General features: G+C 47.6%; 2 protein-coding genes across 4 annotated transcripts in view; both read right to left on the reverse strand.

Annotated features, from left to right (window-relative positions):
- Nucleotides 1-104: 104 nt before the first annotated feature.
- Nucleotides 105-16,285, reverse strand: ZNF212 (zinc finger protein 212). 3 transcript variants are annotated; one of them, XM_064575796.1, is made up of 6 exons: nucleotides 16,128-16,248; nucleotides 15,319-15,437; nucleotides 6,297-6,681; nucleotides 5,802-5,928; nucleotides 3,347-3,436; nucleotides 105-2,173 (listed from the first exon to the last, which is right to left on the reverse strand). In XM_064575796.1, the coding sequence occupies exons 3-6, from the start codon at nucleotides 6,546-6,548 to the stop codon at nucleotides 1,314-1,316; spliced, it is 1,329 nt and encodes a 442-aa protein (XP_064431866.1). In that variant the 5' UTR covers nucleotides 6,549-6,681; nucleotides 15,319-15,437; nucleotides 16,128-16,248; the 3' UTR covers nucleotides 105-1,313. The 3 variants fall into 3 exon arrangements, with proteins under 3 accessions (XP_064431866.1, XP_064431865.1, XP_045720054.1); XM_064575795.1 differs by having other exon boundaries at nucleotides 6,297-6,686; XM_045864098.2 differs by lacking the exon at nucleotides 15,319-15,437 and having other exon boundaries at nucleotides 6,297-6,686; nucleotides 16,128-16,285.
- A 386-nt stretch (nucleotides 16,286-16,671) lies between these two features.
- ZNF282 (zinc finger protein 282) overlaps nucleotides 16,672-27,514 on the reverse strand; it is a 31,080-nt gene continuing 20,237 nt past the window's right edge. The window contains exon 8 of the mRNA XM_045864099.3: nucleotides 16,672-25,879. Within this exon, the coding sequence (XP_045720055.1) occupies nucleotides 25,116-25,879 (764 nt within the window). The 3' untranslated portion in view covers nucleotides 16,672-25,115. The remainder of the gene's footprint in view (nucleotides 25,880-27,514) is intronic.

Raw genomic sequence — 27,514 nt, forward strand, 5'->3', positions numbered from 1 at the left:
CAGCTCAGGCTGGGACTTCAGGCTTCTGTTACTGCTCCCCATCAGCCACCTCCTCCACCTTGGTATTCTTGAAAAAGGGAGAAAAATACCCAACATGAGCTTTTTTTTTTTGCTAGTAGCCAAGTTTTATTCTAAGCAACTGTAAATCATCAAAGGGGACATTCACATAGGACCCAGGAGCCCACTCCCATCTCCCCAAACAACAGTGGGGCAGGCATTCAACACTCCTGAGAAACAAAGCATTTTTGTGCTTTTTCTCCATCCCCTCTGGAACAGTCAATTCCAGAACTAATTTGAAAAATGTGTAATCTACACAATCTCAAGAAACAACTGGTGTAATAAGAACAAACTCCAATACCCACTGGAACAAGTCAGACAACCATAAGTAACACAGCAGTCTTCTACCCTGGGCGGCGGCAGAACCCAGCGAGGACCACGTTGGAAGAGGAAGAGGATTATGGTGAGAAACCTGGATTCCCAAGCAGCAGCAACACGCTCTCGGCTCCGACACAGCATTCTTCGTTCTCAGCAGGGGTTTTGAGGTCTTCCCACTCCCTTCCTCTTGCTCCTCTGGACTCAGTTAGCCCCATGTGAGCAAGGACCCCCACAAGGAGGAGCTCAGCAATCTGCCCCCGATCTCTGATCTAACTAAGTGTGGATGGGCTAAAAGAGCCCCATAAACAAATCCCTCGTAGAGGGTAGGCCCAGTCCCCACGTTAGGAACAACTTCTACAATGCTGGAAATTTAAAAAAAACAAGTGTCAGACTGTAATTTTTTAAGTCAACTAAAATCTAATTCCAAAAAAGTTTCCTCAGAACAGGGTAAGCAGTCATTTAAATTATTTCTTCGACTTGTTTTTAACAAAGAGACTACAAAAGAAGAGGAAAGACCAGGTTAGGAGTCCCAGAACTCTTCCACATACCTGCTCGCTCCCCTGGCCCGACCCAACCTCATGGGAAGACCTGAAATGCTGGGACAGGACCTGGAACCAGCCACCAGTCCCTGCAGGGTCAGAGAGCCAACCCCAGCCCATGAATATCAGCCCTGATGGGAAAACCAGAGACTTGAAGGTGCCAGAAACAACAAGCTCCACAGCAGGGTAGAGACAGCAGGGAGAGGAGTGGCCCCGGACTCCTCCTCTTCCATAGTTTTCACAGCCTCTGGGCTTGGCCTGGTGCTTGGCCAAGGGAAGGCAAATCAAAGTGACTCTCCTCAGGAAGAAGTCAGTCCCTGACTCTGCACAGTGTCTCTTCGGGGGGACCAATGCCAGCCCCTTCTGCCCCCCACCAAGACGGACAAGGGGCTGGCACCCTTAAAGCAGGCCATTGGGCCTTCCAGGCTCCAGGGCCAGGCCCCGCTCCCGTTGATGGATCTTCTGGTGCTGCAGAAGGTGCTGCTTCTGGACAAAGCTCTTCTCACACTCTGAGCAGCTGTAGGGCCGTTCACCCGTGTGGATGCGCTGGTGCCGCACCAGATCAGATGGATGGCTGAAGCTCTTGCCACAGTAACCACAGATGAGGGAACTCCGGCTTTTCCTCCAAGGGATGTGGCCAGGCAGAGCAACCAGGCTGTTGGGCGAGAACCTCTCCTGGACACAGTGGCCAGCACTGGTCCCCTCCTGCAAGTGGCAGCGCTGGTGGGTTACCAGGCTCACCCTGCAGCTGAAGCTCCTCATGCACACATCACACTGATGCATCTTTGCCCTCTTGGACTGGGGCTTAAGTTGTGGCCTGGGTCTAAGGCTCTCCTCTGGCTCCGAGGCTGTGTAAGTCCCCCACCCTGAGTGGGTCTGCAGATGCGTAGCTAGCTGCTGCTTATAGTGGAAGCTGATCTCGCACTCGGAACATCCATATGGGCCAGAAGTGTCCCTTTTCAGCTTTAGGCCCTGCCCACATTCCTGACCCAGCTGCACCTGCCTACTAGGTTTCTGCTTTGGGGGGCAGCTCAGAATTCTGCCGCTGCTAGGGTCTCTACTGCCCTCCATGGGATCCTCCAGATTAGTGTCCCCGGGGCCTGAATCCAAGAGGACAGAACCACCCTGACCATCCCAGAGTTCAGTATGCTCTGGGCTCAGGAAAGCCTGCTCTTCAGCAATGCCTGAGAACTCTCCAGGAAGATCTGCAGAGCCTTCCTGAGCGTACTGGATCTCCTGCTTGATCATAACCCCTTCGGCTGCCGAGAAAGAGAAGACCAAAAAAGATCACATTCTAGCACTTTTGGTTTCTTCAGAGCTAAACAAACATCTGTGAATTTCAGAAGAACTCAAATCAAAGCACCCCAGGATAAGGGCATTAGGACACCCTGGAGGAGGAGTCTGGGTTCTAAGACCTGAAAAGCTAAACACATATTCAGGTAGAGAAATCTGAATAGATTATTTTTCTAGAACAATGTTATAAATGATAGTTCTCTAAGCTTGTCCATAAATTTGTATTCAATTCCTGTACAAAATGGCAAATTGGGGCGCCTGGGTAGCTCGGATGGTTGGGCATCTGCCTTCTGCTCAGGTCATGATCCCAGGGTCCTGGGATCGAGCCCCACATCAGGCTCCCTGCTCAGTGGGGAGCCTGTTTCTCCCCCTCCCTCTGCTGCTCCCCCTGCTCATGCTCTCTCTCTGTATCTCTTTGTCTTGGATGAATAAATAAAAAAATCTTTAAAAACAAATGGCAAATTATACTATAACTATACTGAAGAGTTTAAAATAATAAATGTGAACAATTAAAAAAAAACCCAACCACCCTTAAGCCTAAAGCTTAAAAATTCACATATCCAGGGCGCCTGGGTGGCTCAGTTGGTTAAGCGACTGCCTTCGGCTCAGGTCATGATCCTGGAGTCCCAGGATCGAGTCCCACATCGGGCTCCCTGCTCGGCAGGGAGTCTGCTTCTCCCTCTGACCCTCTTCCCTCTCATGGTCTCTCATTCGCTCTCTCGCAAATAAATACAATCTAAAAAAAAAAAAAAAATTCATATATCCAGCCCCAGTCTTCCTGCACATTCCCCCAATACCTGGCTTATAAATACTCTGCCTGCCTCTCACCCAGACAACTTCATTCCTAAGATGTGACCAACCCTATCCTCAATCTCCAGCAAGTTTTCACTTGAGCTATTCTACTCTGTACAGTAGCATAGACATGAAGTAGGATATGTCACAATACTTAAGGACTCCACAGTGGTAATAAATGAAGACACATATATGTCAGGTGAACTAATGAAAATCATAGAGAAATCTAAAATAAATAATACCAGATGAGGTTGCTGATAATCAGTGTTTGGCAGTTTAGCAGTGGGAAAGCTCATTGTAGGCTGCAAGGAGTAGAGAGAGGGATGGAATATTCTGGATCCACTCACCTGGGTGGACATCACCAGGGCCTTCCTCCTCCAAGTCACCCAGCATCCCTGCACCCAATTCCGCTTCTCCTTCTGTCTGGCCAAGGACCTCTGGGTTGGAATAGGCACAGTGTGAGCCCAGGAGACAGTAGAAGCTCACTGCGCACTGGTCAGTTGCCAATGAACAAGGTGACCAATGTCAGAGGGTTGATATTAAAAGTTCCAAAGATCAAAAGGCTACTGTTCTTCCCACTTTCCCGCCAGTGGCAGCTTGGGACAACGAGAAAATCAGAGCCAATTCGAAAAATCTATTCAGTCAGCTGCTGCCTTCAACGCTCCTTCATTAGTCACTGTGGCTCCAGCAGTCAGGCTCCCCAGCCACCACCCTGCCCTCACTTGTACATGGTCTCAAGTGCTGCTTCCTTTCAGCGTATCGAATTTCATCCACACTGACACGCTGCAAGGTGAGGTGTGCACCATTATCCCCAGCTGGGACAGAGAAGGAAACAGCCATTAGCAGAGCACAGAACTCGGCTCAGGTCACACAACCCCCCGACCCTTCTGCTATTTCCCTCTCTGCCCTAGTCACAGTGGCCTTTTGGGCACTTCTCCATGGACCTCAGTTTTAAAAGATTTTAGGGGGCGCCTGGGTGGCTCAGTAGTTAAGCGTCTGCCTTCGGCTCAGGTCATGATCCCAGAGTCCTGGGATCGAGCCCCGCATCGGGCTCCCTGCTCGGCAGGAAGCCTGCTTCTCCCTTTCCCACTCCCCCTGCTTATGTTCCCTCTCGTGCTGTGTCTCTGTCAAATAAATAAAATCTTTAAAAAAATAAATAAATAAATAAAATAAAAGATTTTGTCGGAGGCGCCTGGGTGGCTCAGTCGGTTGAGTGACTGACTCTTGGTTTTGGCTCAGGTCATGGTCTCAGGGTTGTGGGGTCAAGCCCCACATCAGGCTCTGCGCAGTCTGCTTGCCTCTCTCCTTCTGTTCCTCCCCATAATCTCTCTCTCCAATAAATAAATGAATAAAATCTTAAAAAAAAAAAAGATTTTGTCTACCAAAATCTACTTACTAATAGCTAATATTTTATATATAAAAATGTATATCTATTAAGCAGCACTTCTGATTAACACAAAATAGACACTGAGCTCACAGGGACTGAATATAATTCCAGCTAAGGCCAAGAAAAATTTTTTGGTTAACCTGGGCTGCCTGCCTTATCTCAGGTAACAAAGGATTTCTTATCATTTTTTTTTGTTTTTTGTTTTTTAAAGATTTTATTTATTTATTTGACAGAGAGAGAGAGAGAGACAGCGAGAGAGGGAACACAAGCAGGGGGAGTGGGGGAGGGAGAAGGAGGCTTCCCGCAGAGCAGGGAGCCCGATGTGGGGCTCGATCCCAGGGCCCTGAGATCATAACCTGAGCCGAAGGCAGTCGCTTAACAACTGAGCCACCCAGGCGCCCCTCTTGTCAAACAGTTTTAAGTACTGGGACGCCTAGATGGCTCAGTCAGTTAAGCGTCTGCCTTTGGCTCAGGTCATAATCCCAGGGTCCTGGGATCGAGTCCCACATCAAGCTCCTTGCTCAGCGAGGAGCCTGCTTCTCCCTCTGCCTGCCTCTCTCCCTGCTTGTGCTGTCTCTCTCTGACAAATAAATAAATAAAATCTTTAAAAATAAATTAATTAATTAAAAAAAAACAGTTTTAAGTATTAAAAACACCATAAGGAACCTTGCTCACATTACACTACAATATATGTTACACTATGATGATCACATCTTTTCTATTAGTAAATATTATCAAGAACTATGTGACCACAGAGAATACAAAACACACAACACCAAGACCTTTCCAAAAGTCTTCATGAATTGAGGACCTAAAGACTCCGATTTCTCTTATTTTTCAAATTTTTATTTAAATTCTAGTTAGTTCACATATATTGTAATACTGTTTTCAGGAGTAGAATTTAGTGATTCATCCCTTACATATAACACCCACTGCTCATCACAACAAGTGCCCTCCTTAATGCCCATCACACATCTAGCCTGTACTCCCCACCCATCTCCCTCCCTCAACCCTCAGTGTGTTTTCTATCATTAAGAGTCTCTTGGGGCGCCTGGGTGCTCAGTTGTTAAGCGTCTGCCTTCGGCTCAGGTCATGATCCCAGAGTCCTGGGATCGAGCCCCGCATCGGGCTCTCTGCTCAGCGGGGAGCCTGCTCCTCCCTCTCCCACTCCCCCTGCTTGTGTTCCCTCTCTCGCTGTGTCTCTCTCTGTCAAATAAATAAAATCTTAAAAAAAAAAAAAAAAAAGAGTCTCTTACGTTTTGTTTCCCCCTCTCTCTTTTTTGGAGACTCCCATTTCTCAACCCAGCCCAGACCAACAGAGGAGCCAAAGCCAAGTGTAGTCTGAGTCGCACGCTACTTGGCCAGGGATGTAAAGATATCTGAAAGAGAATTCTCAGGGGAAAAGTACTACTTACTCAGAGAGACCAGAGTCTCATAGTTGCTCTTCATCACATTTCTGTAGAGCTCCTTCTGCCAGTCCTCCAGATTTTCCCACTCCTGCTCTGAGAAACAGACTCCATCATTTTCAAATGACCTGGATACCTGAAATCACAAATATCGTACAATGAGTGCCTCCTGTCTAGCCACGAAAGAAAAGCCAGCAACTTACAATCTTAAATAATAAAGGGGAGGGCTCCCCATTTAGGCTTTTTTTTTTCCCTAAAGAGGTTGCTCACAGGTGACCATATTTTTTTTTAAGATTTTTATTTATTTATTTGAGAGCGAGCGAGTGAGAGAGAGCACAAGCAGGGTGAAGGGCAGAGAGAGAAGCAGACTCCCTGCTGAGCAGGGAGCCCAATGTGGGACTCGATCCCGGAACTCCGGGATCGTAACTTAAGCTGAAGGCAAATGCTTAATCAACTGAGCCACCCAGGTGCAGTAGGCTAACTCTTAATCCCCAAGGGGACTACCTTGGGAACCTCTCCATTGCTGCCCGGGGGCAGCCTCAGGACCCAGAAGTTGCTGTTCCTCAGCAGGTTCTCCATGTTCTCCAGCCGCCTCTGCAGCAGCCCGTACTCCTGCAGCAGGGTCCCCAGCACGGCCCACTTGCCCTCCAGCTGGTTCCCGAACTCCACGGCCGTCTTCTCGCAGTCGGCCAGCTTCTTCTCGGCTGTCCCCGTCCGACCCTCCAGGCTCTGTAGCCGGGCGGCCTGGGACTCCATCTTTTTCTCCACGGCCTGAATGGCGGCCACCACGGTCCAGAGTGAGAGCTCCGTGGTCTGCAAATAAGAGTTTTTCTCTGTTGCTTGTGGGGGTGGTGTGGAGGAAGTCAAAGGTGTGGAGCGGCGTTTCCTCCTGTGCTGAATGAAGAATCAGACACAGGGTCAGTCGGTGTCATTTCCAAACATCAAGTAAAGAAAACAATGGGTCCAGTGGGTCCAAGCGTGCTTAGAGCTACCTAGTTTCTACCTTTTTTTAAAGCATGCTCTTTTATATTCTGATACTGCAAATTATACACGTACATTATAGTAAGAAAGTACTGAAAAGTAGAAAGAAAAAGTTATGTAAAATACCACCATTCAGAAATATGCTGTCAGAATTTTGGTGTATTTATCTTAAGCCTTTTTTTTTTTTTAATATTTTAACTTATCTGTTTTCCACAAAGTTGAAATCATATTGTACATAATGTCTTATTACCTGCACTTCACACTTGACATATTCTCTAAGACGAACAAAGACACAATTCCTCAGCAGGACCTATAGGGCTCAACTCATTTACCTTTGCACCCAAGCAGCTGGTACAGTGAGTAACACCAACTAAATCCTTTTTTCTTTTTTTTTTTTTTAAAGATTTTATGTATTTGTCAGAGAGAGAAAGAGAGAGCACAAGCAGGGGGAGGGGCAGGCAGAGAGAGCACCAGGCTCCCCACCGAGCAGGGAGCCTACTCGGGACTCGATCCCAGGACCCTAGGATCATGACCTGAGCTGAAGGCAGACACCTAACCGACTGAGCCACTCAGGCGTCCCCAACTAAATCCTTCATAAATGTTTATTGCCGTGATTTGACGAAGCCTACTGACAGTTTCCTTACACAGTTCATTTTTACAACCTGTCCCTAAGGAGGAAAATCACTACAGCTGAAGCTCAACATTACTAAAGCCAACATGCGGGGAGTCTCCCCACTGCTCCCTCTGACCCCAATGTACCACTGCATGTTCATTTCAGTCCCCAAGCCCCAAAGCTTCATGTTCTTTTCTCTGGCATACACTTTCTTCAAGGCTGCTTCTCTACCCGCAAGAAGAGACACTGAGAGGGAAGAGCTTTGAAAGCACTGCTAGGGCCAGGACTTAAGTGTCTGGAGAAACGGGACAAAAGGAACCCAACTGGCACAGAAATGAGCACGTAAGCTTGGCCATGACCGACTCCAGTGACTCAATTCAGTTCATTATCGAACATGTGGGTTTAAAGCTTAAATGTCCCCCCTAAAAAAGATTTAAATAAAAGTTTAATGTAAATTTATCTTTTACATTAAAAACAAATACAAATGAAACAAAACAGAACATCAGACTATTGGACAGGCTCTTTTCATCCCATGTTCTGCTTTTCACTTTCAGTTGCTCATCTCTAGCTTTTTGGAGCCTCCTCCTGCTTTTTTTTTAAAGATTTTATTTATTTGAGAGAGAGCATGAGAGGGGGGAGGGTCAGAGGGAGAAGCAGACCCCCCGCCGAGCAGGGAGCCCGATGCGGGACTCGATCCCGGGACTCCAGGACCATGACCTGAGCCGAAGGCAGCCGCCCAACCAACCGCGCCACCCAGGCGCCCTCCTCCTGCCTTTCTGTGGCCCAGCATTTTGTTGCTTGCTTAGCAAAGGAAGGTGGGTCAGGATCTGAGCACTAAGCAAAAAGCTAAAAAAAGAGGTGTTAAATAAAGCTTCTTCTTGTTTTGAACTACCTACTGAGATGGAAACAATTCAAATGTCCATCAACTGGTGAATCAATAAACCAAGGTCCATCCATCTGTTATGGGCTGAATTTTATTTCCACAAAAAGATATGTTGAAGTCCCAAGCCCCAGTACCTCGGATTGTGATCTTATCTTGAAGGAAGAATCTTTAGAGGTAATCAAGTTAAATGAGGTCATCAGCTGGGCTCTAATCAAATATGATTTGATGTCCTTATAAAATAGGGGAGAGATCTGGATACAGACAATCGTGCACTTAGGGAAGACGATGTGAAGACACAGGGAGAAGACAACTACGTGACAACAGAGGCAGAGGTCGGAGTTTTGTTGCCACAAGCCAAGAAAATGTGTGGGGCCATCAGAAGCTATAAGAGAAGCCTGGAACAGATTCTCCGTCGTGGCCCTAAGAAGGCATCTGGCCCTAAGAAGGCATCAAGTCTGTGGACACCATGATTTCAGACTTCCAGCCTCTAGAACTGTAAGACAGTACACTTCCGGTGTGTAAGCCCCTCAATTTGTAATATTTTGTTACAGCTGCCTTAGGGTACTAGTACACCATATAATAAAATACTGTTACATTATTAATGTATTAATAATTAATGTGTTAAGCACACATTAGCAATAAAAAGGGAACAAATTATTGATACACCTAACAATATAGATCTCAAAATGACTATGCTATGTGACAGAAGCCAGACACAAAATGTCACCTACTCTATTCCATTTACATGACATTCAGGAAAGGCAAAACTATAGGGACAGAAAACAGATCAGTGGGGGTGCCTGGGTGGCTCAGATGGTTAAGTGTCTGCCTTGGGCTCAGGTCATGCCCCCAGGGTCCTGGGATCAAGCCCCATGTCAGGCTCCCATCTCGGCTGAGAGTGTTTCTGCCTCTCCTCATTTGTGCTGTCTCTCTCTCTCAAATGAGTAAATAAAATCTTTAAAACAAACAAACAGATCAGTGGTTACCAGGGGCTGGGGGTGAGGGAAGGAGAGTGAATGCAAAGGAACACTTTCTGAGATGATGGAAATACTCTATATTTTGGTATTATGATGATGGCTGCACATTTATCAAAACTCACTCAACTGTATGCCTGAAGAGTGAATTTTATTGTATGTAAATTATCTCAGTAAGCATGACTTAGAGTATCAAGATAGAAGAAAATGTTAGCTGCCATGAAAAATGCCATAAACTAAACGTAAAAAAACAAACGGGGAGAGGATATTTATAAACAAAGTATGAAATGGAAAAAAAAAAATAACCCTAAATAAAACTGTAAACTGTAAGTAATTATGAGAGCAGAAATGCAAGTGGTCAAGAAGCAGTTAGGAGTGCAAATACAACCCAGGAAAATCACTTTTCACCCACCAGGCTGACACACTTGAACAAGAGGGATAAGGAACTACATTCAGAGGTGAGTAGGACATAAAACTGGCATTTTCATTAACATTCCCGGAAGGAATGAAAAATATTACAAACTTTATGGAAGGAAATCTCATAAAAGTCACTAACAATCCTTTCACCTAGCAATCCCACTTCCGGAAATCTATCTTATAAAAACAAATGGCACTGGGGTGCTTGGGTGGCTCAGTTGTTGGGCGTCTGCCTTCGGCTCGGGTCGTGGTACTGAGGTCCTGGGATCAAGCCCAACATCGGGCTCCCTGCTCAGCGGGGAGCCTGCTTCTCCCTCTCCTACTCCCCCTGCTTGTGTTCCCTCTCTCCCGGTCTCTCTGTCAAATAAATAAATAAAATCTTTTTTTTTTTTAATTTTTTAAAGATTTTATTTATTTATTTGACAGAGGGAGACACAGCGAGAGAGGGAACACAAGCGGGGGAGTGGGAGAGGGAGAAGCAGGCTTCCCGCGGAGCAGGGAGCCCGATGCGGGGCTCGATCCCAAGGACCATGAGATCATGACCTGAGCCGAAGGCAGATGCTTAATGACTGAGCCACCCAGGCGCCCCAATAAATAAAATCTTTAAAAAAAAAAAAAAGGCATTATTTACTGACATCCATACAAAAATGATTACTGGTAATATTCTTTGGAAAAGTCAAAACTTGGAAATAATCTCGAGGTCTATTCATAAAGGAATAAATTATGGCACAACCAAAAATGACACTATACTACCTTTAAAAATAATGACCTGTATGTATGGTTTGGAAGAGTTTTCATCATACCATGCTGGTTAAAAATCCAACTTTTAGGGAAATATATTTATTATGATCCCACTTTCCTTAAGAAGAGAAAACATATGAGTATATGTTTGTTTCAGCCCACAGAAAGGTCTAGAAAGATATTCACCAAACTAAATTGTTAACATGACTTACCTCAGGGAGATGAGAGGGAGAGATTTTAATCTTTCCCTGTAAACTATTGCTTGACTTCTTCAATAAACATGTATTTTTTTGTAATTTTTTTTACATAAATCCCATATTTAATAGTATCCCTGATGGCAGTGAGAAATACAAAAAGTACACTTACATTCCCCATACTTCTGGATTTTTCTGGGGCAGTCCTGCTTGGGTATTCTATCATACTGTCAGATCAAGTATTATACAATGGGCCTGCCACTACAGTCTGAAACCTGTCACCATTAAGTATAAGACACGGTCCCTATTGCTAAGAAACCTTCAATCTGCTGGAGTAAAATACAAAATAAATAACATTATAAAGTGGTATCTGACTAAGGTGGACTAGATAATATTTAAAGTCCCTTCCAACTCTGAGATACCATGACTTTCTAATACTGAATAGTTAAAAAAGAAAACAAAAACTTGGGGCGCCTGGGTGGCTCAGTTGTTGGGCGTCTGCCTTCGGCTTAGGTCATGATCCCAGGGTCCTGGGATCGAGCCCTGCATCGGGCTCCCTGCTCTGTGGAAGCCTGCTTCTCCCTTTCCCACTCCCCCTGCTTGTGTTCTTGCTCTCTGTCAAATAAATAAAATCTTTAAAAAAAAAAAAAACAAACTTAATACATAAGATGTGTAAGGTAATGGCAACAAATCTCCATTAACTACCACTCAGTTATACAAATATTGCCTCTGAAGTCCTCTGTACAACTCCCTAAAGTAACTACCATCCTGAATTTGATTTTTCACTAGTAACTGTCTTTTTCACATTTTCACCAAATGCTTTTTTCCCAAAACAATACGTGTTCTTCAGTTTTGCCTATCTTAGAACTTTATACAAACAGAATCTTTATTCCACAACTGAGACTATCCTGCTGTTGCAGATGGCTAGAATTAATTTTCACTTCTGCGTAATATTCTGTTGCGACAATATCACAATTTCCTTTTCCATTCCATTATGATGTCCCCATCTTTGACATTACAAGTAGAGTTACAACAGGACTGTGCACGGCTCCTAGTAGACATGGGCAAGTTTCCTGAGGGTATAGTCCTAGGAAGGAATTGTTGGCTAACAGGGTATATACACAACTTGAACTTCAGTAAGTAATGCCAAATGTTTTCTAAGTGGTTGTATGAATTTCACTCCTGTCAGAAATATGTATGCTGGATGTTTCCCAACTATGTCAACACTTGCTACTGTAAGACTAAAATTTGGTCCCTCCAGGAGGTCTGAAATATGTCATCATGGTTTCCATCTATACTTTCCTTGATTACTAATAAGGGTAAGCATCTTTTAAATATTTACTGGCCATTCAAATACCTTCAGTGAACTACCTGCTCAAGTCTTTTATCCGTTTATCTTTTGGGTTATCTGACTTTCTAGCTCAGAATTTCTCTGAAAATTCTGGATACTAATCTTTATCCATGCTATACGTGTTGCAAACATTTTCTCCTTATTTGTGCCTCATTTTTAAAATTCACTGTATTATCTTGTAATAAAAAAATTAATGCAGGGGCGCCTGGGTGGCTCAGTTGTTTAAGCGACTGCCTTAGGCCCGGGTCATGATCCTGGAGTCCCGGGATCGAGTCCCGCATCGCGCTCCCTGCTGAGCAGGGAGTCTGCTTCTCCCTCTGACCCTTCCCCCTCTCATGCTCTATCTCATTCTCTCTCTCAAATAAATAAATAAAATCTTAAAAAAAAAAAATTAATGCAGTTGAGTTTCATCAGAATTCTTTTATGGTTTGAACTTCTGTGTCAGGTGAAAAAAAAAATATTGATATCCCACAATATTGTCTTCTAAACACTCAGTTTTGTTTTCACATCTGAGTAACTCAACTAGAACTGATATTTGTGTGTGGTGCAGGGCTCAATTTTCATACAGGAAATCAATAGACCTAATATTATATGATGAAAAATCCATTGATATACCCAAAGATTTATAATGCTATCTCTGTCATGAATCAAATTTTCATACATAGCAATTTGTCTCTGGCATCTCTAGTCTTGTTCTGTAGGGTATTTTTCATATTGCCTTACCAATATTATAGTTTTAACAACCACGGCTTCTTAAAAAATAATTACTGATATTTGGTAAGACAAGTTCCACTTCCTTGTTTTATAGGATTATCTTGACTATACTGGACGTTGATATTCTTTACACACTTGAAAGGTCTCACAAGGGCACCTGGGTGGCCCTGTCTTCGGCTCAAGTCATGATCCCAGGATCCTGGGATCAAGCCCCACTCAAGCTCCCTGCTCAACAGGGAAGCCTGCTTCTCCCTCTCCCTCTGCTCCCCTCCCCCCTCCCACGTATGCATGTGTGCAGTCTCTCTCAAATAAATAAAACCTCTTTAAAAAAAGAAGTCTCAAAAATGTCTTTAGAGATTTTGTCTGTATCAAATCCATAGATAAATGTATCCATACAGTTTGCCACTCCTTTTTCAAGGTATTTTTAATAACTTTCAATATTTTAACATATTCCCTAGGTACCTGTTCCAACCACTGATCACTACACAACAAATAATCCCAATATTTAGTGGCTTAAGACAACAACATCTACTTTGCTCATGAATCTGCAATTCAAGAAGGGTTTGTAAGGAACAGTTTGTCTCTGCTCCATTCCATGTCAAGTGGAACAAATCATAAGCAGGCAGGCTCTGGAAAACACCTGAAAAATCCCAAGCCACATGGAGAAAGCACGCGGAGATACTCAGTTTAACAGCCCTACCTACTGTCCCAGCCTACAGTGAACTGCCAGAACACATTTTCATTTCTAAAAGGGCTCTTTTGGGGGCGCCTGGGTGGCTCAGTCGTTAAGTGACTGCCTTCGGCTCGGGTCATGATCCCGGGGTCCTGGGATCGAGCCCCACATTGGGCTCCCTCCTCGGCGGGAAGCCTGCTTCTCCCTCTCCCACTGCTTGTGTTCCCCCTCTCTCGCTGTCTTTCTCTGTCAAATAAATAAATAAAATCTTTTAAAAAATTTAAAAAATTAAAGGCTCTTTCCCTCTCATTTTTTCTTCATTAATCTCTCTATAGAGGCATACCTCAGAAACATTGCAAATCTGGTTCCAGAAACCACAATAAAGCAAATATCATAATAAAGCATGTAAAATGAATTTTTTGGTTTCCCAGGGCATATAAATTTACTACAGCTTATTAAGTGAGCAATAGCATTGTATCTATAAAAAAAGTACATACTTTAATTTAAAAATACTTTATTGCAAGAAAGAAAAGGCTAACCATCATCTGAGTTTTTAGCAAGCATAATTACTGATCACAGAACACCATAACAAATATAATAATGAAAAAGTTTAAAATACTGTGAGAATTACCAAATTGTGACAAAGAGACACAAAATGAGCAAATACTGTTGGGAAAATGGCAGCTGAGAGACTTGACACAGGGTTGCCACAAACCTTCAATTTGTGGGGGAAAAAAAAGAAACGAAACCACAGCATCTACGAAGTGCAAGAAAGCAAAGCTCAATAAACTGAGGCATGCCTACACGTTGATATTGTTTTGACAAGATATATGGATTAAAGAAATCTCTATCTGTGCTGTCCAAAAGCCCACTAGAAACACATGGCTATTTAAATCTAAATTAATTAAAACTGAATTAAAAATTCAGTTCTTCAGCCATACTACCTACATTTCAAGTACTTAATAGCCATATATTTCTAGTGACTATATTGAACAGTGCAAAGCAGATTATTTCCATAATCTCAGAAAGTTCTATCGGATGCACTACACCCTAATTTTTTTTTCTGCTTGATAAAAACTTAAGGTTTTGTTAGTCTTCTACCATGCCAGTTTTCCTTGTAGTTGTCAGTTTGTTTTATATATATATATATTTTTTTTTTTTTTAAAGATTTTATTTATTTGAGAGAATGAGATAGAGAGAGCATGAGAGGGGGGAGGGTCAGAGGGAGAAGCAGACTCCCTGCCGAGCAGGGAGCCCGATGCGGGACTTGATCCCGGGACTCCAGGATCATGACCTGAGCCGAAGGCAGTCGCTCAACCAACTGAGCCACCCAGGCGCCCTGTTTTATATATTTTGAGGCTATATAATTACATGTAAAATATTAGAATATCAAGCTGATAAACTGAGTCTTACCATTACAAAAATAATAGTAGCCTCGATCTCTAGCAATATTAATACAGTTGAACCAATTTTCTTTTGATTAGTCGGGTATGTTTCCATATCTTTTATGTTCAACCATTTCTGTAGTTTTGTCTTTTGTATCTCTTACAAACCATATGACAACTTTCTGCTTTTTAACTAAAACATTTCCTCCATTTACATTTATTGTAACTGTTGATCTATTTTTCTTGATTTTTTGCCTTTTTGGTGCTCGTCTTTCTTGCCTTCCTTTAGGTGATTTTTTTTCTTATTCTACTACTTCCTCTTCTAACTTGTAAGTTTTACAGCCCATTTCTAGTCTTTTAGCAAGTATCCTAGATATTACGGGAAGTATACTTACAAAGACCTTTAAACAAATGAATTCTGATCTCTTCCTAACCTTTACACCAATGCTGCCATGTATTTTAATTTGCCTTTGTTTTTAACCTCACAAAAGATCATTACTGTTTCATTCAGTCAATATTTGTTCAGATTTACCCATTTCCATGGATCATCATACTTGCTTACATTTTCAGACTTTACGTTTGGGATAATTTTCCTTTTACCTGGTATATCCTTTACATTTTCCAGCTGCTAGGTGGCTCAGTCAGTTAAGCCACCGACTCTTGATTTCGGCTCTGGTCATGATCTCAGGGTCATGAGCTGGAGCCCGGCTTCCGGCTCCCTAACGGGCATGGAGCCTGCTTAAGATTTTCTCTCTCCCTCTGCCCCTCCCCCCACCCCACCCCACCCCCGCTCTCTCAAAAAAAGAAAGGATTCTCTCTCCCTCTGCCCGCCACCCCCCCCGCGGGCTCTTAAAAAATATTCTCTCCCCCACCGCTCGAGCTCTCAGAAAAAACAAAACAAAACAAAACAAAAAAACGGATTCTCTCTCCCTCTGCCCCTCCGCCCCCGGCTCGCGCTCTCTTAAAAAAAAAAAAAAAAAAAAGATTCTCTCTCTCTGCCCCTCCCCCGCCCCGCGCTCGCTCGCTCGCTCTCCTCTCTCTGAAGAAAAAAAGAAAAATCTCTCCCTCTGCCCCTCCCCCAGCTCGTGCGCGCGCTCTGTCGCGCGCTCTCAAAAAAACAAAAATACTAAAAAAAAAAAAAAAAAACCAAAACAAAAAACACGAAACAAGCCTCGGAGAAGTTTCTCGGCAACGGTGTGTGGCGCTGGGGCTCCGGCCCGACAGGGAAGGAGCCGGAGAGGGGGAAGGCAGAGCCCTGGGGTCGTGGGAGGAGGCCGGTGTTCGCTAGGAGCAGCCCGGGAAACCCCGGGACCCCCAGCCCCACCGGAGTCCCAACCTCGAAGCCCCGCCCCGGCCAGGAGCTCCGCCATCCCGAACGCGCCCGCGATCCGTGCCGGGGGCACCCTTACCCGAGCAGGCGCCGACTCCGCCATGGCCGCCAGTCGCCCCTCAACACCCAGGCCCCGCCTGATACCCCTCGCGCTGCGTGCCGGTCCGGTGGGCGCCCCCCGCCCCTCCTCAGAGCCGCCACCAGAGCCGTGTTGATACAAGATGCATTGTGGGAGTTCGGCCCTCCCGCGCCAAGAGCGGCTCCAGCGGCTCGTCCCCACCGCACGGGATTTCCAGGGCGCCGCCGTGCGGCAGGAGGATGAACAGCAGCTCGGCGCTCGGGCCAGAGTGTGCGACCGCAGAAGGGCTTGCTCCCTCCAAGTCAAGCGCAGGTTGAAAATGTAAGGCAAACGTGGGCCTTGTTGTGTCTTCTTCGTGCCCAGCACTCGGCGAGGTGCTTTGAGGGATTCAAAATGTATAAAAGTCACACTTTGGGGCGCCTGGGTGGCTCAGTTGGTTAAGCGACTGCCTTCGGCTCAGGTCATGATCCTGGAGTCCCTGGATCGAGTCCCGCATCGGGCTCCCTGCTCCGCGGGGAGTCTGCTTCTCCCTCTAACCCTCCCCCTCTCATGTGCTTGCTCTCTCTCATTCTCTCTCTCTCAAATAAATAAATAAAAATCTTTAAAAATTAAAAAAAAAGTCACACTTTGCTCTGAGGGAAGAATATGTAATTTACTTGGGGAAAAAAGATATGGTGCCAAATGACATGTGGTTTTATTCCATTTGTTCATCTGTTATGTGGCTTTCTAGAAACCAGAAATACATGGGGTTCCTGGGTGGCTCAGTTGGTTAAGCTTCTGCCTTTGGCTCAGGTCATGATCTCAGGGTCCTGGGGTGGAGCCCCACATTGGGCTTCCCGCTCTGTGGAAGGGCCTGCTTCTCCCTCTGCCCCTGCCTCTGCCCTTCCCCCTGCTCATACTCTATCACTCTCTCTTAAAAAAAAAGAAAGAAAGAAAGAAACTGGAAATACACTTTCTACATCAACAGTGTGGGGTCAAGGTGCCCAGGCCAACCCATTGTATCCTATTAATTACGGTAATCACATGCCTTGGAAAATCCAAGATAGCCCTGATTTCAAATGTTTAATCCAGTCCACATGTTACTGTTAAATGATGAGTTCGGAATTTTGATTTGGAAAGCATGGCTGCATTTCCATTTGGATCACCCAATACAAAACACTACTGCAACCATACTTGCCTAATTTGTACCACATGGTCTCTACAGAGACAGGCAATGAACTTCCACTTCGAATTACAGTCCCGAAGCACTTCCCCTGAGAACTAAACTCTTAAGATCAACAGACTGGGGGCACCTGGGTGGCTCAGTCGTTAAGCATCTGCTTTCAGCTCAGGTCATGATCCCAGGGTCCTGGGATCGAGCCCCGCATCGGGCTCCCTGCTCCGCGGGAAGCCTGCTTCTCCCTCTTCCACTCCCCCTGCTTGTGTTCCCTCTCTTACTGTGTCTCTCTGTGTCAAATAAATAAAATCTTTAAAAAAAAAAATCAACAGACTGGCTCCTTCTTAGCATGCAGGGCTCAGTTCAGACTGCATCTCCTCAGAGAGACATTTCCCGTCCACTCTGCCTACAGTCCAACACCCTTCTCCATCCCAACACTCAATCCTGATTCTCCGATCAAAAGTTTTCACAGCACTATCACTAACCAAAATAACTTAATTTTTTCATCAGTTTACATGATAGTGATGTGTCCCTTTCACTAAAATGTCCCTCCACAGTATATAACATTTCTTGCACACTGAAGTGCTCATAAATATCTTTGGATGATTGAATGGTGAACCAGAGAATAAGGGTAGGTAAAGTCACCTCCAGGAGAAGGCATAATGTCCACAGCAACCAGATCAATAGGAGACTGACCGGATTATTAATACATCTAAAGAAAAGATGGGGGGCGCCTGGGTGGCTCAATCGTTGGGCATCTGCCTTCGGCTTGGGTCATGATCCCAGGGTCCTGGGTTCAAGCCCCACATCGGGCTCCCTGCTTGGCGGGGGAAGCCTGCTTCTCCCTCTCCCACTCCCCCTGCTTGCGTTCCCTCTCTCACTGTGTCTCTGTGAAATAAATAAAATCTTTAAAAAAATAAAATAAAAAATAAAGAAAAGATGGGTCAAGCTGAGGAAACCAGTCAGCCACTGAGATATGTCTAGGGTCTGACCTACTTTCTCAGACCAACAAAAACTTACTGTCAGACACAGAGAAAAATGTATCATATCTGTGGAGACAGACATATCAGGACATAGGATACTGGGTACTGGGGTCATTAGCAGTTTCTGTGTTCACCAGGTAGTCTGATGATGCAGGTTCCCGTGTAGCTACTGGGAGACAATGTGCAGGTCAGGCTGATACAAATGTCCAGTCCACCCCTGGAAATTATTAAACTGATGCTCTGGCTTATCCATCAGTCTCTTGAGAGTCACGATGATTCAGCACCCCTGACTCTGAGCCTGGAACACTGGGAAAATATTTAGATAAAATTTCCAGTGTGCAAAGGAGGAAGCACCAGGCACTGGTCTGAATTTCATGGGCTTGCAGAGATGGTGTGCATGATGCTTTAGAAAGCAGAGCCAAGGATTGGTGAAATAGGTGAAGAGGATTAAGAACACACTTATCTTGATAAGCACTGAGTAACAGGGAATTGTTGAATCAGTAAAAAGAAAAGAAACCATTTTTTCAAATTGCAAATGTTTTAAAACTTGGGGCAAAATAATAGTATCTATACTGATATCGAGAGAGAGAGAGAGTGCGAGAGAGGAAGAAAGAAGGAAGGAAGGAAGGAAGGAAGGAAGGAAGGAAGGAAGGAAGGAAGGAAGAAAGGAAGGGAAGGGAAAAGCGAGACCATTGGTCTCTCCCACTTACTAGATGTGGACAAGTCATTAACTTCTTGGCATCTCCATTTCCTCATTATTAGTGAGCAATAATAATAGCACATAGCTCAGAGTTGCTGTGCAGATTAAATGAGTTAGTTCAAGTGCTTAGAACAGTGCCTGTCAGGTGAAGGGTTCAAAAAGTGCTCCTGATCACTATTAATCTTTGTGTTCCGGCTCCTTCCGTCACTAAGTGGTGTGGTGTATGCTCCCTCGGCTTCAGTGTCTTCCCACGAAGAATACAAACATCGCATCCTTGGGTTGTTGATGGGATTAAAAGAAATCACAAGTGTAAGTCAAATGCTCGCGTCACTGAATGCCTGGCGTATAGCAAGCACTCAGTGACCAGCGATTTCTCATTTTGGTATGTTTTGCTGTTGCAAGGTCCAAACCTTGAGCTGCAGTGAATTCACCAACATAAATGTTACCTTGTTGTGTCTCTTAGAAGCTTCCCATTTGTCCTTTCCCAATGACACTCAGATCTTGACCTGGGCCTTTTTTTTTTTTAAAGATTTTATTTATTTATTTGACAGAGAGAATGAGAGAGAGAGCACATGAGAGGGGGGAGGGTCAGAGGGAGAAGCAGACTCCCTGCCGAGCAGGGAGCCCGACGTGGGACTCGATCCAGGGACTCCAGGATCATGACCTGAGCCGAAGGCAGTCGCTTAACCAACTGAGCCACCCAGGCGCCCGGCTTGGGCCTTTAAATAAACTTTTAAATAAGGCTCATAATTATTCCCATTGGTGGCAGTGGTATTAAAGGACTCGAGAAAATGTACTTAGTACTTGTAACCTGTCATCTGTGTCTATAAAATATGAACGTTAACATTCAGAGCTGAAACTGACCTTAGACATTATCTTACCCACATCCTCGTTTCTAGTGACAGGAGAAAGTATCCTTTGAATCACATATAATACAAATTAAGTTTAAAATAATGCCTTAAAAATATTTCTCTTGTCCTTTAAATGTTCTATTGTGCATATGATTTATAGCATACATATTAACATATATATGTACATATATGTATGCCCAAACTTTTTTTTACTCGAGAAAGTTTATGGACCATGGTTTTATTCTAGTTGAAACCCTTTCTATTCTCGTCCCTTTATTATCCCACAAGTCTCTAGATGGCAGGGACCAGGTCTTTTGTGATCCTTCTCTCACATAAATAACCTCCTGGGGAGCGTGCCCCCCTGCAGGCCTCCAGGTCCGTGAGACTCCTGGAATGAATATATCTTGGTTCCAGCTGCACACCACCCCTGCCCCCCATATATGTGTGTATGGACACAGCGGACAGTTGACACAGTGTGTCCACAGGCAGTGGACATCTGTTAGCTTTGTCAACCTAGCACTTTTCCCTTCTCCTGGGCATAGATGCACCTCTTTCTCTTCGGGGACAGCTCCTCCCTGGGCTCTAGCCATGTACTTAGAATGGGTGCTGCCATCTTGTTCCATGAAGGGTGGGCATCTGACTCAAGCCAGTCCAATCATAGCATCCTAGCCTCCTGGCCACAGTAATTGAGCCAGGGGTGGGCATATGATTAAGCTGAACCAATCAGAGCTCTTCCCTGGGATCTTTCTAACTAGAGCTGAGGGGACAGGTTAATTTCCTCTGTAGTGAAGCTATAAATGTATGAGTCAGGTAGAGTCTTGTCCCCATTTCTTGGAGTTTAAGTTGGTTTTAAAGAATGATCCCAACATACAGAAAAGGAGCAGAGATGAGAGACACATTATTCTCTCTGCTAGGATTGGTCGTTCAACTGTTCCTTTGAATCTGTGAAGGATTCCAGCTTCCTTCCAGAAACTTCCCCTTTCTCCATAGTTGACTAGTCAGCGTCAGGTAGAGGAACTGGGTGACTGGGTGACAAGGAGTTTTTTTGTTTTCTTCTGCACATCCTTTTATCCATTTTGAATTTTGAATGTATTAACGTAAAATCTAGGGGCGCTGAGTCGTTAAGCATATGCCTTTGGCTCAGGTCATGATCCCAGGGTCCTGGGATCGAGCCCCGCATCGGGCTCCCCGCTCAGCGGGAAACCTGCTTCTCCCTCTCCCACTCCCCTCCTCACCCCCACATCCTTGAGATATGGGGCAGGGGCTGCTGACTGGGGACTCAAGTCATTTTATGGTCAAAGGATATTGGCCCCATAGGGATGGAAGTTGTGGGGACACCCAAGTAACCTACACTGGCTTTCACTTCTAAGACTGGATATGGGATCTCCCTTGAATCTTGAACGGGATACAAATCAAAGGCAGTTTTCTCTTTTAACAGGAGAAAGAAAACCTACAGAAATTCCTATGCCAGGGGATGATGTTGGTTTAAAATACATCTCAAGAGATTTGAATAGAGGTGCTCAACCTTTAGGACACAGTGCCAGCATCACACTAGAATTAAGACTCTTATGGAAGGGGACCTATGGGAACCTCACAGGATGGTGTGGGCCAGGAGAGGGGAGTGAGATTCTCACACCCAAGATCCCTCTTCTCAAGAACTACTCTTTTAGGGGAGCCTGGGTGGCTGTCGGTTAAGTGTCTGCCTTCATTGCAGGTCATGATCCCAGGGTCCTTGGATCCAGGCCTGTGTCAGGCTCCCTGCTCAGCAGGGGACCTGCTTCTCCCTCTCCTCCCTGCTCATGCTCTCTCTCTCTCAAATAAATAAAACCTTTAAAAAAAATTACCCTTTTAGAAATATCCCCCCACAATGGCTCCCTGAGTCAGCGGCAGATGGAATGCCAGCCATTGCATCCCCCAAATGGTCCTGTTCAGGGCCCCAGGCTGATAGGATGCTCTGGTGGCATGTTTTTCTAACAATCGGATAAACCAAAACCGTTAAATATAGTCCTAGGCTAGTTCATCTTGAGCCCAGTGTGAAGTTCCCTCCTTCCCCTCACTCTCCAACACCCAATATTCTGGGACCAGATCTGAGAGAGCCAGTTATGGTGCCCAAAACCTTGATTGTAAGAGAACTGTTCCCTTGTCATTGTTCATTTTCAGTGGTGTCCAGCTTAAACTTGCTGTCTCAAGACTAACATTTTCACTCCTCTGACCTCTCAGAGCTATACACTCTGGGCATCTAAAGATTTTTTAGGGGCGTCTGCCTTCGGCTCAGATCACGGTCCCAGGGTCCTGGGATCAAGCCCCACGTTGGGCTCCCGGCTCAGTGGGGAGCCTGCTTCTCCCTCTCCTGGCTGCTCGTGCTCTCTCTCTTTCAAATAAATAAAATCTTAAAAACAAAAGTTTTTTAAGTCATCTCTACACCCAACATGGGGCTTGACCCCGCAATCAAGGGTCCCATGCTCTACCGACTGAGCCAGCCAGGCACCCCTGGGCTCCTAAAGAGTTCTAAGGTGGCTATGAGGGATCTGTGGCACAGCAGATCCCAGGCTAATTGATAGCTTGTCTATGGAATAGTCTTGGCATTCAAGGCCTTCCATGGCCTGGCCTTGACTCACCTTGAAACTACATCACCTACAACTTCCTCACATCCTGAGTATGACCAGGCCAGTCTCCTGTCTTACAATCCCAATTACTGCCTCCCTGCCATGTTTCATCTTCATCCCACATTGCCTCCTGTCTCCTCTCCCTCTGCCCCATCCAACTCATCCTCCGAGCCTTGACTTCTCCAGTTCTGGAAGGACATATAAGAAGCTCTTAGCATGGGTATCTCTCAACAGGGAGTCTGGTAGGAAAGAGTTTTACTCTTGTGTCTTTTTTTGTTTTTTTACCATTTAAATTTTTACTGCATGCATTTTTTAAATTAAAATAGTTAACTTTAATTAACACATTATCAGAAGGAAAATAAAAATCCACCTTCAAAGCAGGACCCTTGACCTTTGTCCTGCTTCAATAAGGACCTCTGCTCCCTGGTAGAGGTCCACACCGAGTGTCACCACCTCTGATCAGCTCCAGGGGTGGAGCTCACTCTAGGACATGTCCAAGGCCAGTGCTGGAGGCTGGGGTGTCTCCCAGTGTAGCTGAGGGGACACTTGGTGTGGCAGCATCCGCCAGACCAGGATGTGGGAACCAGATGGCCCTGGCCCTCTCTCTGGCTCAGTCACTAACCCTCTTTGGGAATCAGCTCCTTGAGGTTAAACTAAAGGGAGGGACTCCAGCTATGTGTTCAGGTGTTCCAAACCCACGTCTCAAATGGAATTTCTCCCCTTTCACACTCTCAACAGCCACAAAAATAAATTAATTTAAAAAATTAAGAAAAAACTGTTGGTCTTATTCTCTGTGATTTAGATTATGAAAATATTGATTTCCTGCATATACTTTTTAAAGCAGAATACTGCCTCCTCCCAACCAAAACACTGGACTAGAGTGTTCCCTTCTGCTCTAAAAAAAACCCCAAACAAACAAAAATTCCATTGAATTTGTCTGTTTAACTTCTCAACTCCTCTTCTTAGAAAGCAGAAGGAAGGGGGAAAAAAAAAAACCCCAGTTAGTTGGATTCCAGCTCATTACGGAGCCACGCTGCAGAACCCTCTGGCCTTGTGAAAATGCAGTCTGCAATCTGGACACCGTTTATTTAATTTCGAGAATTCCCTTTGCATGGCAAAAAGGGGTCTGAGGAAAGCAGAGCGGCGCAGATGAGGGGAAGGGTGGAAGCAGAATGCTCACAAACGTGGCGCCGGGTGCCGGCTGCTCACTGTGCTCCCTGAACTGGGAGAGAAGCAGGATCGATGGGAGGAGCAGGAAAAGTCATTCTTGACACAAACAAGGGTCTTGGGGCGCGCCACCCCATCCCAGTGCCTGGTCATGCAAGATGCAGAAATGGAGACCACGGCCCCTCAGGACCACGGAGCAGATGCACCAACTCAAGGGAGTCCTTTGGGCGCCTCCCGAGGCGCCTGCAGGGTCTGGGGCAGAATAGGGTCTGTGTCCATGTCCTTGAGCATGGTCAGTTAACAGATAGCACCAGTTGGGAGGCTCAGGGCAGGAGACTGAGGCTCTCAGACTCTAGCACCCACTTGCCCGGCCCTCCTGGGAAGAGACTCGCTTCTTTGATGGCTGCTCCAGCAGCAGGAGCCTCTCCCTCACCCCTTGGCCCTGGGGAAACTGGAATAAATCAACAAAGTGAGGTCTGACCCAGGGCACCAGCTGCCTCGGAGGGCTGGGTCACTCCTGGGCAGTGAAAAGATGCTGCACCAGATTGAAGGACTGGAGGTGGGAAGGACAGGCTTGGGGAGGGACCTCCTGCCCAGGAATGCCTACACAGGAAGAGCCTTTCAGATGCACAACCCAGGGCATTGTGTAGCTGCTGATGGGTCCCCCAACCCCCAGAAACCCCGGGAGCTGGCCCCCTGCTGCTTCTGAGTTTTGGCGGCTCAGGGGAAGGAGACAGGAGAGAGAGAACAAGAAAGGCCAGGCCACAGAAGTCTCTCAGACATGGGAGGTAGGCAGTGTGTGTGGTGGGGGACACTGCACTGGGGTCAGGAGCCCTGGTCCCAGCCCCGCGGCTCTCTTCTTGTGTCGTCCTGGCAAACCATCCACCTGGGTCTCTTTTCGCAGTAGGGACAATCCTACCCCACGTACCTCAGAGGGACAGGCTAAGGGTGAAAACGGGTAACGGATAGAAAACACGTTTAAAAAAGTCTAAAGCGCTATTAGAACGCGAGGCAGTGCTGTCATCAGAGATGTTACCCCTTAGCCCGTTCCTCATCTCCTCGTCACACTTCTGCTTCCTTACTCAGCATCTCTTAACCGTAGGACCTCATTTATCTCAGAGGGCTTCTGAGACTCCCTAGTTGCTTCCCCCGATCACAAACCGGGACTCCAGTGGCCAAACGGGCACGCTCGGTGTCTGAGGGGGATGCCCGAAGCCTCTCGCCCCCTCACCGTCCGTTCTGGCACCTTCCCTGAGGGAAGACGCTCAGCCGGCCCCTTGGTCCACCCTACGAGATGAGCTGGCCATCCATTTAGGCCAGACAGGTCTAGGGGGCCTTGGGGGACCCCGTCTGGAGTGCAACTCCTCTTCCCAATTTCCAGCAGGTGGCAGATAGAGGGAGGGAAGGCGCGCCGAGAACCAGGGGCAGGATCAGGGGCGCTCCGGCCGCCCCCCCAGGCCCGCCCCCCCACCTCCCCCCGCCCCCCTGCTCCCGCCTCCGGGCCCTGCCCTCCCCCAGCCCAGCCCTAGTCGTGCTCGGGCGGCGCCTGGAGCTGCCGAGGGGCGCCGAGCCCGGGCCCGCCGCTGTGCACGCGCAGGTGGTCCTTGAGCGACTCCTTGTAGCGGAAGCTCTTGCCGCACTCGCCGCACGTGTAGGGCCGCTCGCCCGTGTGGATGCGCTGGTGCTTGAGCAGGTTCTGCTTGCGGATGAAGCTCTTGCCGCAGAGCGCGCACTGGAAGGGCCGCTCGCCCGTGTGCAGCCGCTGGTGGTTCTGCAGGTGCTCCTTGCGGCTGTAGGTCTTCTCGCACTCGGAGCACTTGTAGGGCCGCTCGCCGCGGTGCGTCATCTGGTGGCGGATGAGGCCCGAGTGGCAGTTGAAGCTCTTCTCGCACTCGGCGCACTCGTACGGCCGCTCCTTGGTGTGGCTGCGGTGGTGGATGATGAGGCTCTTGCGCACGCCGAAACTCTTGCCGCACTCGGGGCACGAGTAGGGCTTGCTGCGCGCGCCGTGCAGGAGCAGGCTCCGCCGCAGGCCGCCCGGGCAGCAGCTGCCGCAGCCGCCGCCCCCGGGGCCCCCGCCCGCGCCCCCGCCGCCCGCGCCCGCCGCCTGCGCCCCGCCCGCGCCCCGCTCCCGGGCCAGCGCGGGGAAGCCTTCGTCGGGGGGCCCGGCGCCCGCCGCGTTCGCGTGCTCGCCCGCCGCCGGGAGCACCGGCAGGCTGGGCGGGGCCGGCGGCGGCGGCGGCGGCTGCGGCCCGGGGGGCGCGCTCTTCACCAGCAGCAGGCTGTCACCTGCGGAGGAGGACACGCGGAGACGTGACATGCTGAGCGCGCTCGGTCCGGGCCCCGCACCCCCGCCGCCCCGGGGAGGGGCCCAGGTCCTTAACCGATTTCCCCTGCGGCTTCGTGCGAGTCGCAGGCAATCTGGGCCTCAGTTTCTCTGAAAAGTGGGGGGATTGAGCAAGGCCAGAGGCCATGTCCCCTGTGGCTCTGGGGCTCCTTGACCCTCTGACCTGCCCCAAGCCACCTGGGGGGGGTGGGGGGTGGGGAGAAGCACCGGAAGTGCGTGGAGCAGGCAGCACGCAGTTAGGAGAGGGAACACCTCCAGAAAGCGGGGCAGGGAGGCGGGGATGGGGGTGGGGATGGAGCTATTTGGAAGTCCAGTTGGAAGGGAACTGGCAGGAAACACTAAGACTTAATTGCATTCTGATGTTCAGTGCTAATTTATCCGAGGAGAATCTCTCCACTGGGGGGGAAAGAATGGACCAGAACGTATCCAAGGTGAAAGCCACACAGGAGGCCCACAGACCAAAACCATGCTGCCATTTTCAGTCAGGTTTCCTCTAAGCAGGTGGCCTTCGGACTTGAACAGCAGCATGGTCCCGGGCCCACCCTGGAGTCTGACCCCATCTGCACCTTGACCACACGGGACCGGGGCTCTCTCCACCCGGTGTGGGGGGCAGCTGCCCTGTCAGCCTCCCCAGAAAGCGCTGTTGTGGCCCACACACTGCGGCCTTTTCCTCGGACCCTCGGGTCCTCCACTACCTCGGGGTCAGCGGGGCACCCAGTCCAGGCTCTGAGCAGCAGAGCAGCGTGCCAGGCCCAGCCGTCCAGACTTCTGCTTGAAGAACTCCTTGGTGTGCCCACTGTAGTTAGGGGTCTTCTTACTCCTTCACCCCCCCCCCCCCCACCTCAGTGCCCGTTCACTGTCCTCTCTCCCTGGAGGAGCCCTTTCTCCACTGAGGGGCAGCTGGTGGAAGAATCTTTGTTCCCACCTCTTGTAGGCATCCTCCGCCCAGGTCCCGTCTGCTCCCTGGAGGCCATTTCTCAGGCCACATCTACCATGCTCCCACCCCTTTCCCCTCCATGCTCATCAGTGTCTGACTGAGGCCTCTCCTTACACGACACCCCTAAGTACGCGGGGCCCAGCCTGCCCTCTCCATCCCCATCAAAACTGAGCAGGCAGAGAGCCCCCTGCACAGGACAGCGGCCAGCAGCCGAGGCTGAAGTAACTCTCCTGGCCTCGATCCCGGGTGCCAGGCCTTCCATCCTGGGGAACCGACTGTGGGCCTTGTTTGTCCCTCCACACAATCTGCTATTCTCACTCCTTCATAGGTGTTATTCTCAAAAGGACTCCAAGGAAACCACATGCATAGGAGCCTCCATCTCAGGGGCTGTTTCCCAGGAAACCCAGCCTGAAACGGTCCTAATCCTACCCAGATAACTCTTCAGACTCCGTGTGCATGTCAGTCCACTGTTCTCAACCTTTGATCTCCCTTCCTGACCCAGCGTGGCTCCCGTGGTCAGCACTGGGGTCACTTGCCATGAAACGCCCTTTATGCCTCTGTTCCTCTCCTCTCCTCTGCCCTGCTTGCCTGGGGACCCCCAATCGTGCTCAAGCAGCTGAAGACAGCTAGAGAAAATTGC

This window comes from Mirounga angustirostris, unplaced genomic scaffold (genome assembly GCF_029215605.1).
Source record: "Mirounga angustirostris isolate CCGP_5_RB_7025 unplaced genomic scaffold, mMirAng1.0.hap1 SCAF_12, whole genome shotgun sequence".
NCBI classification, from domain to species: domain Eukaryota; kingdom Metazoa; phylum Chordata; class Mammalia; order Carnivora; family Phocidae; genus Mirounga; species Mirounga angustirostris.

Bases quoted from the DNA above. Each gene is read 5' to 3' on its own strand.
- ZNF212 (XM_045864098.2), bottom strand. From the start codon at position 16,151: ATGGCGGAGTCGGCGCCTGCTCGG. The intron at 6,687-16,127 runs GTAAGGGTGCCC...TTCTTCATTCAG, and splicing joins CGGAGTCGGCGCCTGCTCGG to CACAGGAGGAAACGCCGCTC. The intron at 2,174-3,346 runs GTGAGTGGATCC...CTTTCTCGGCAG, and splicing joins CCCTGGTGATGTCCACCCAG to CCGAAGGGGTTATGATCAAG.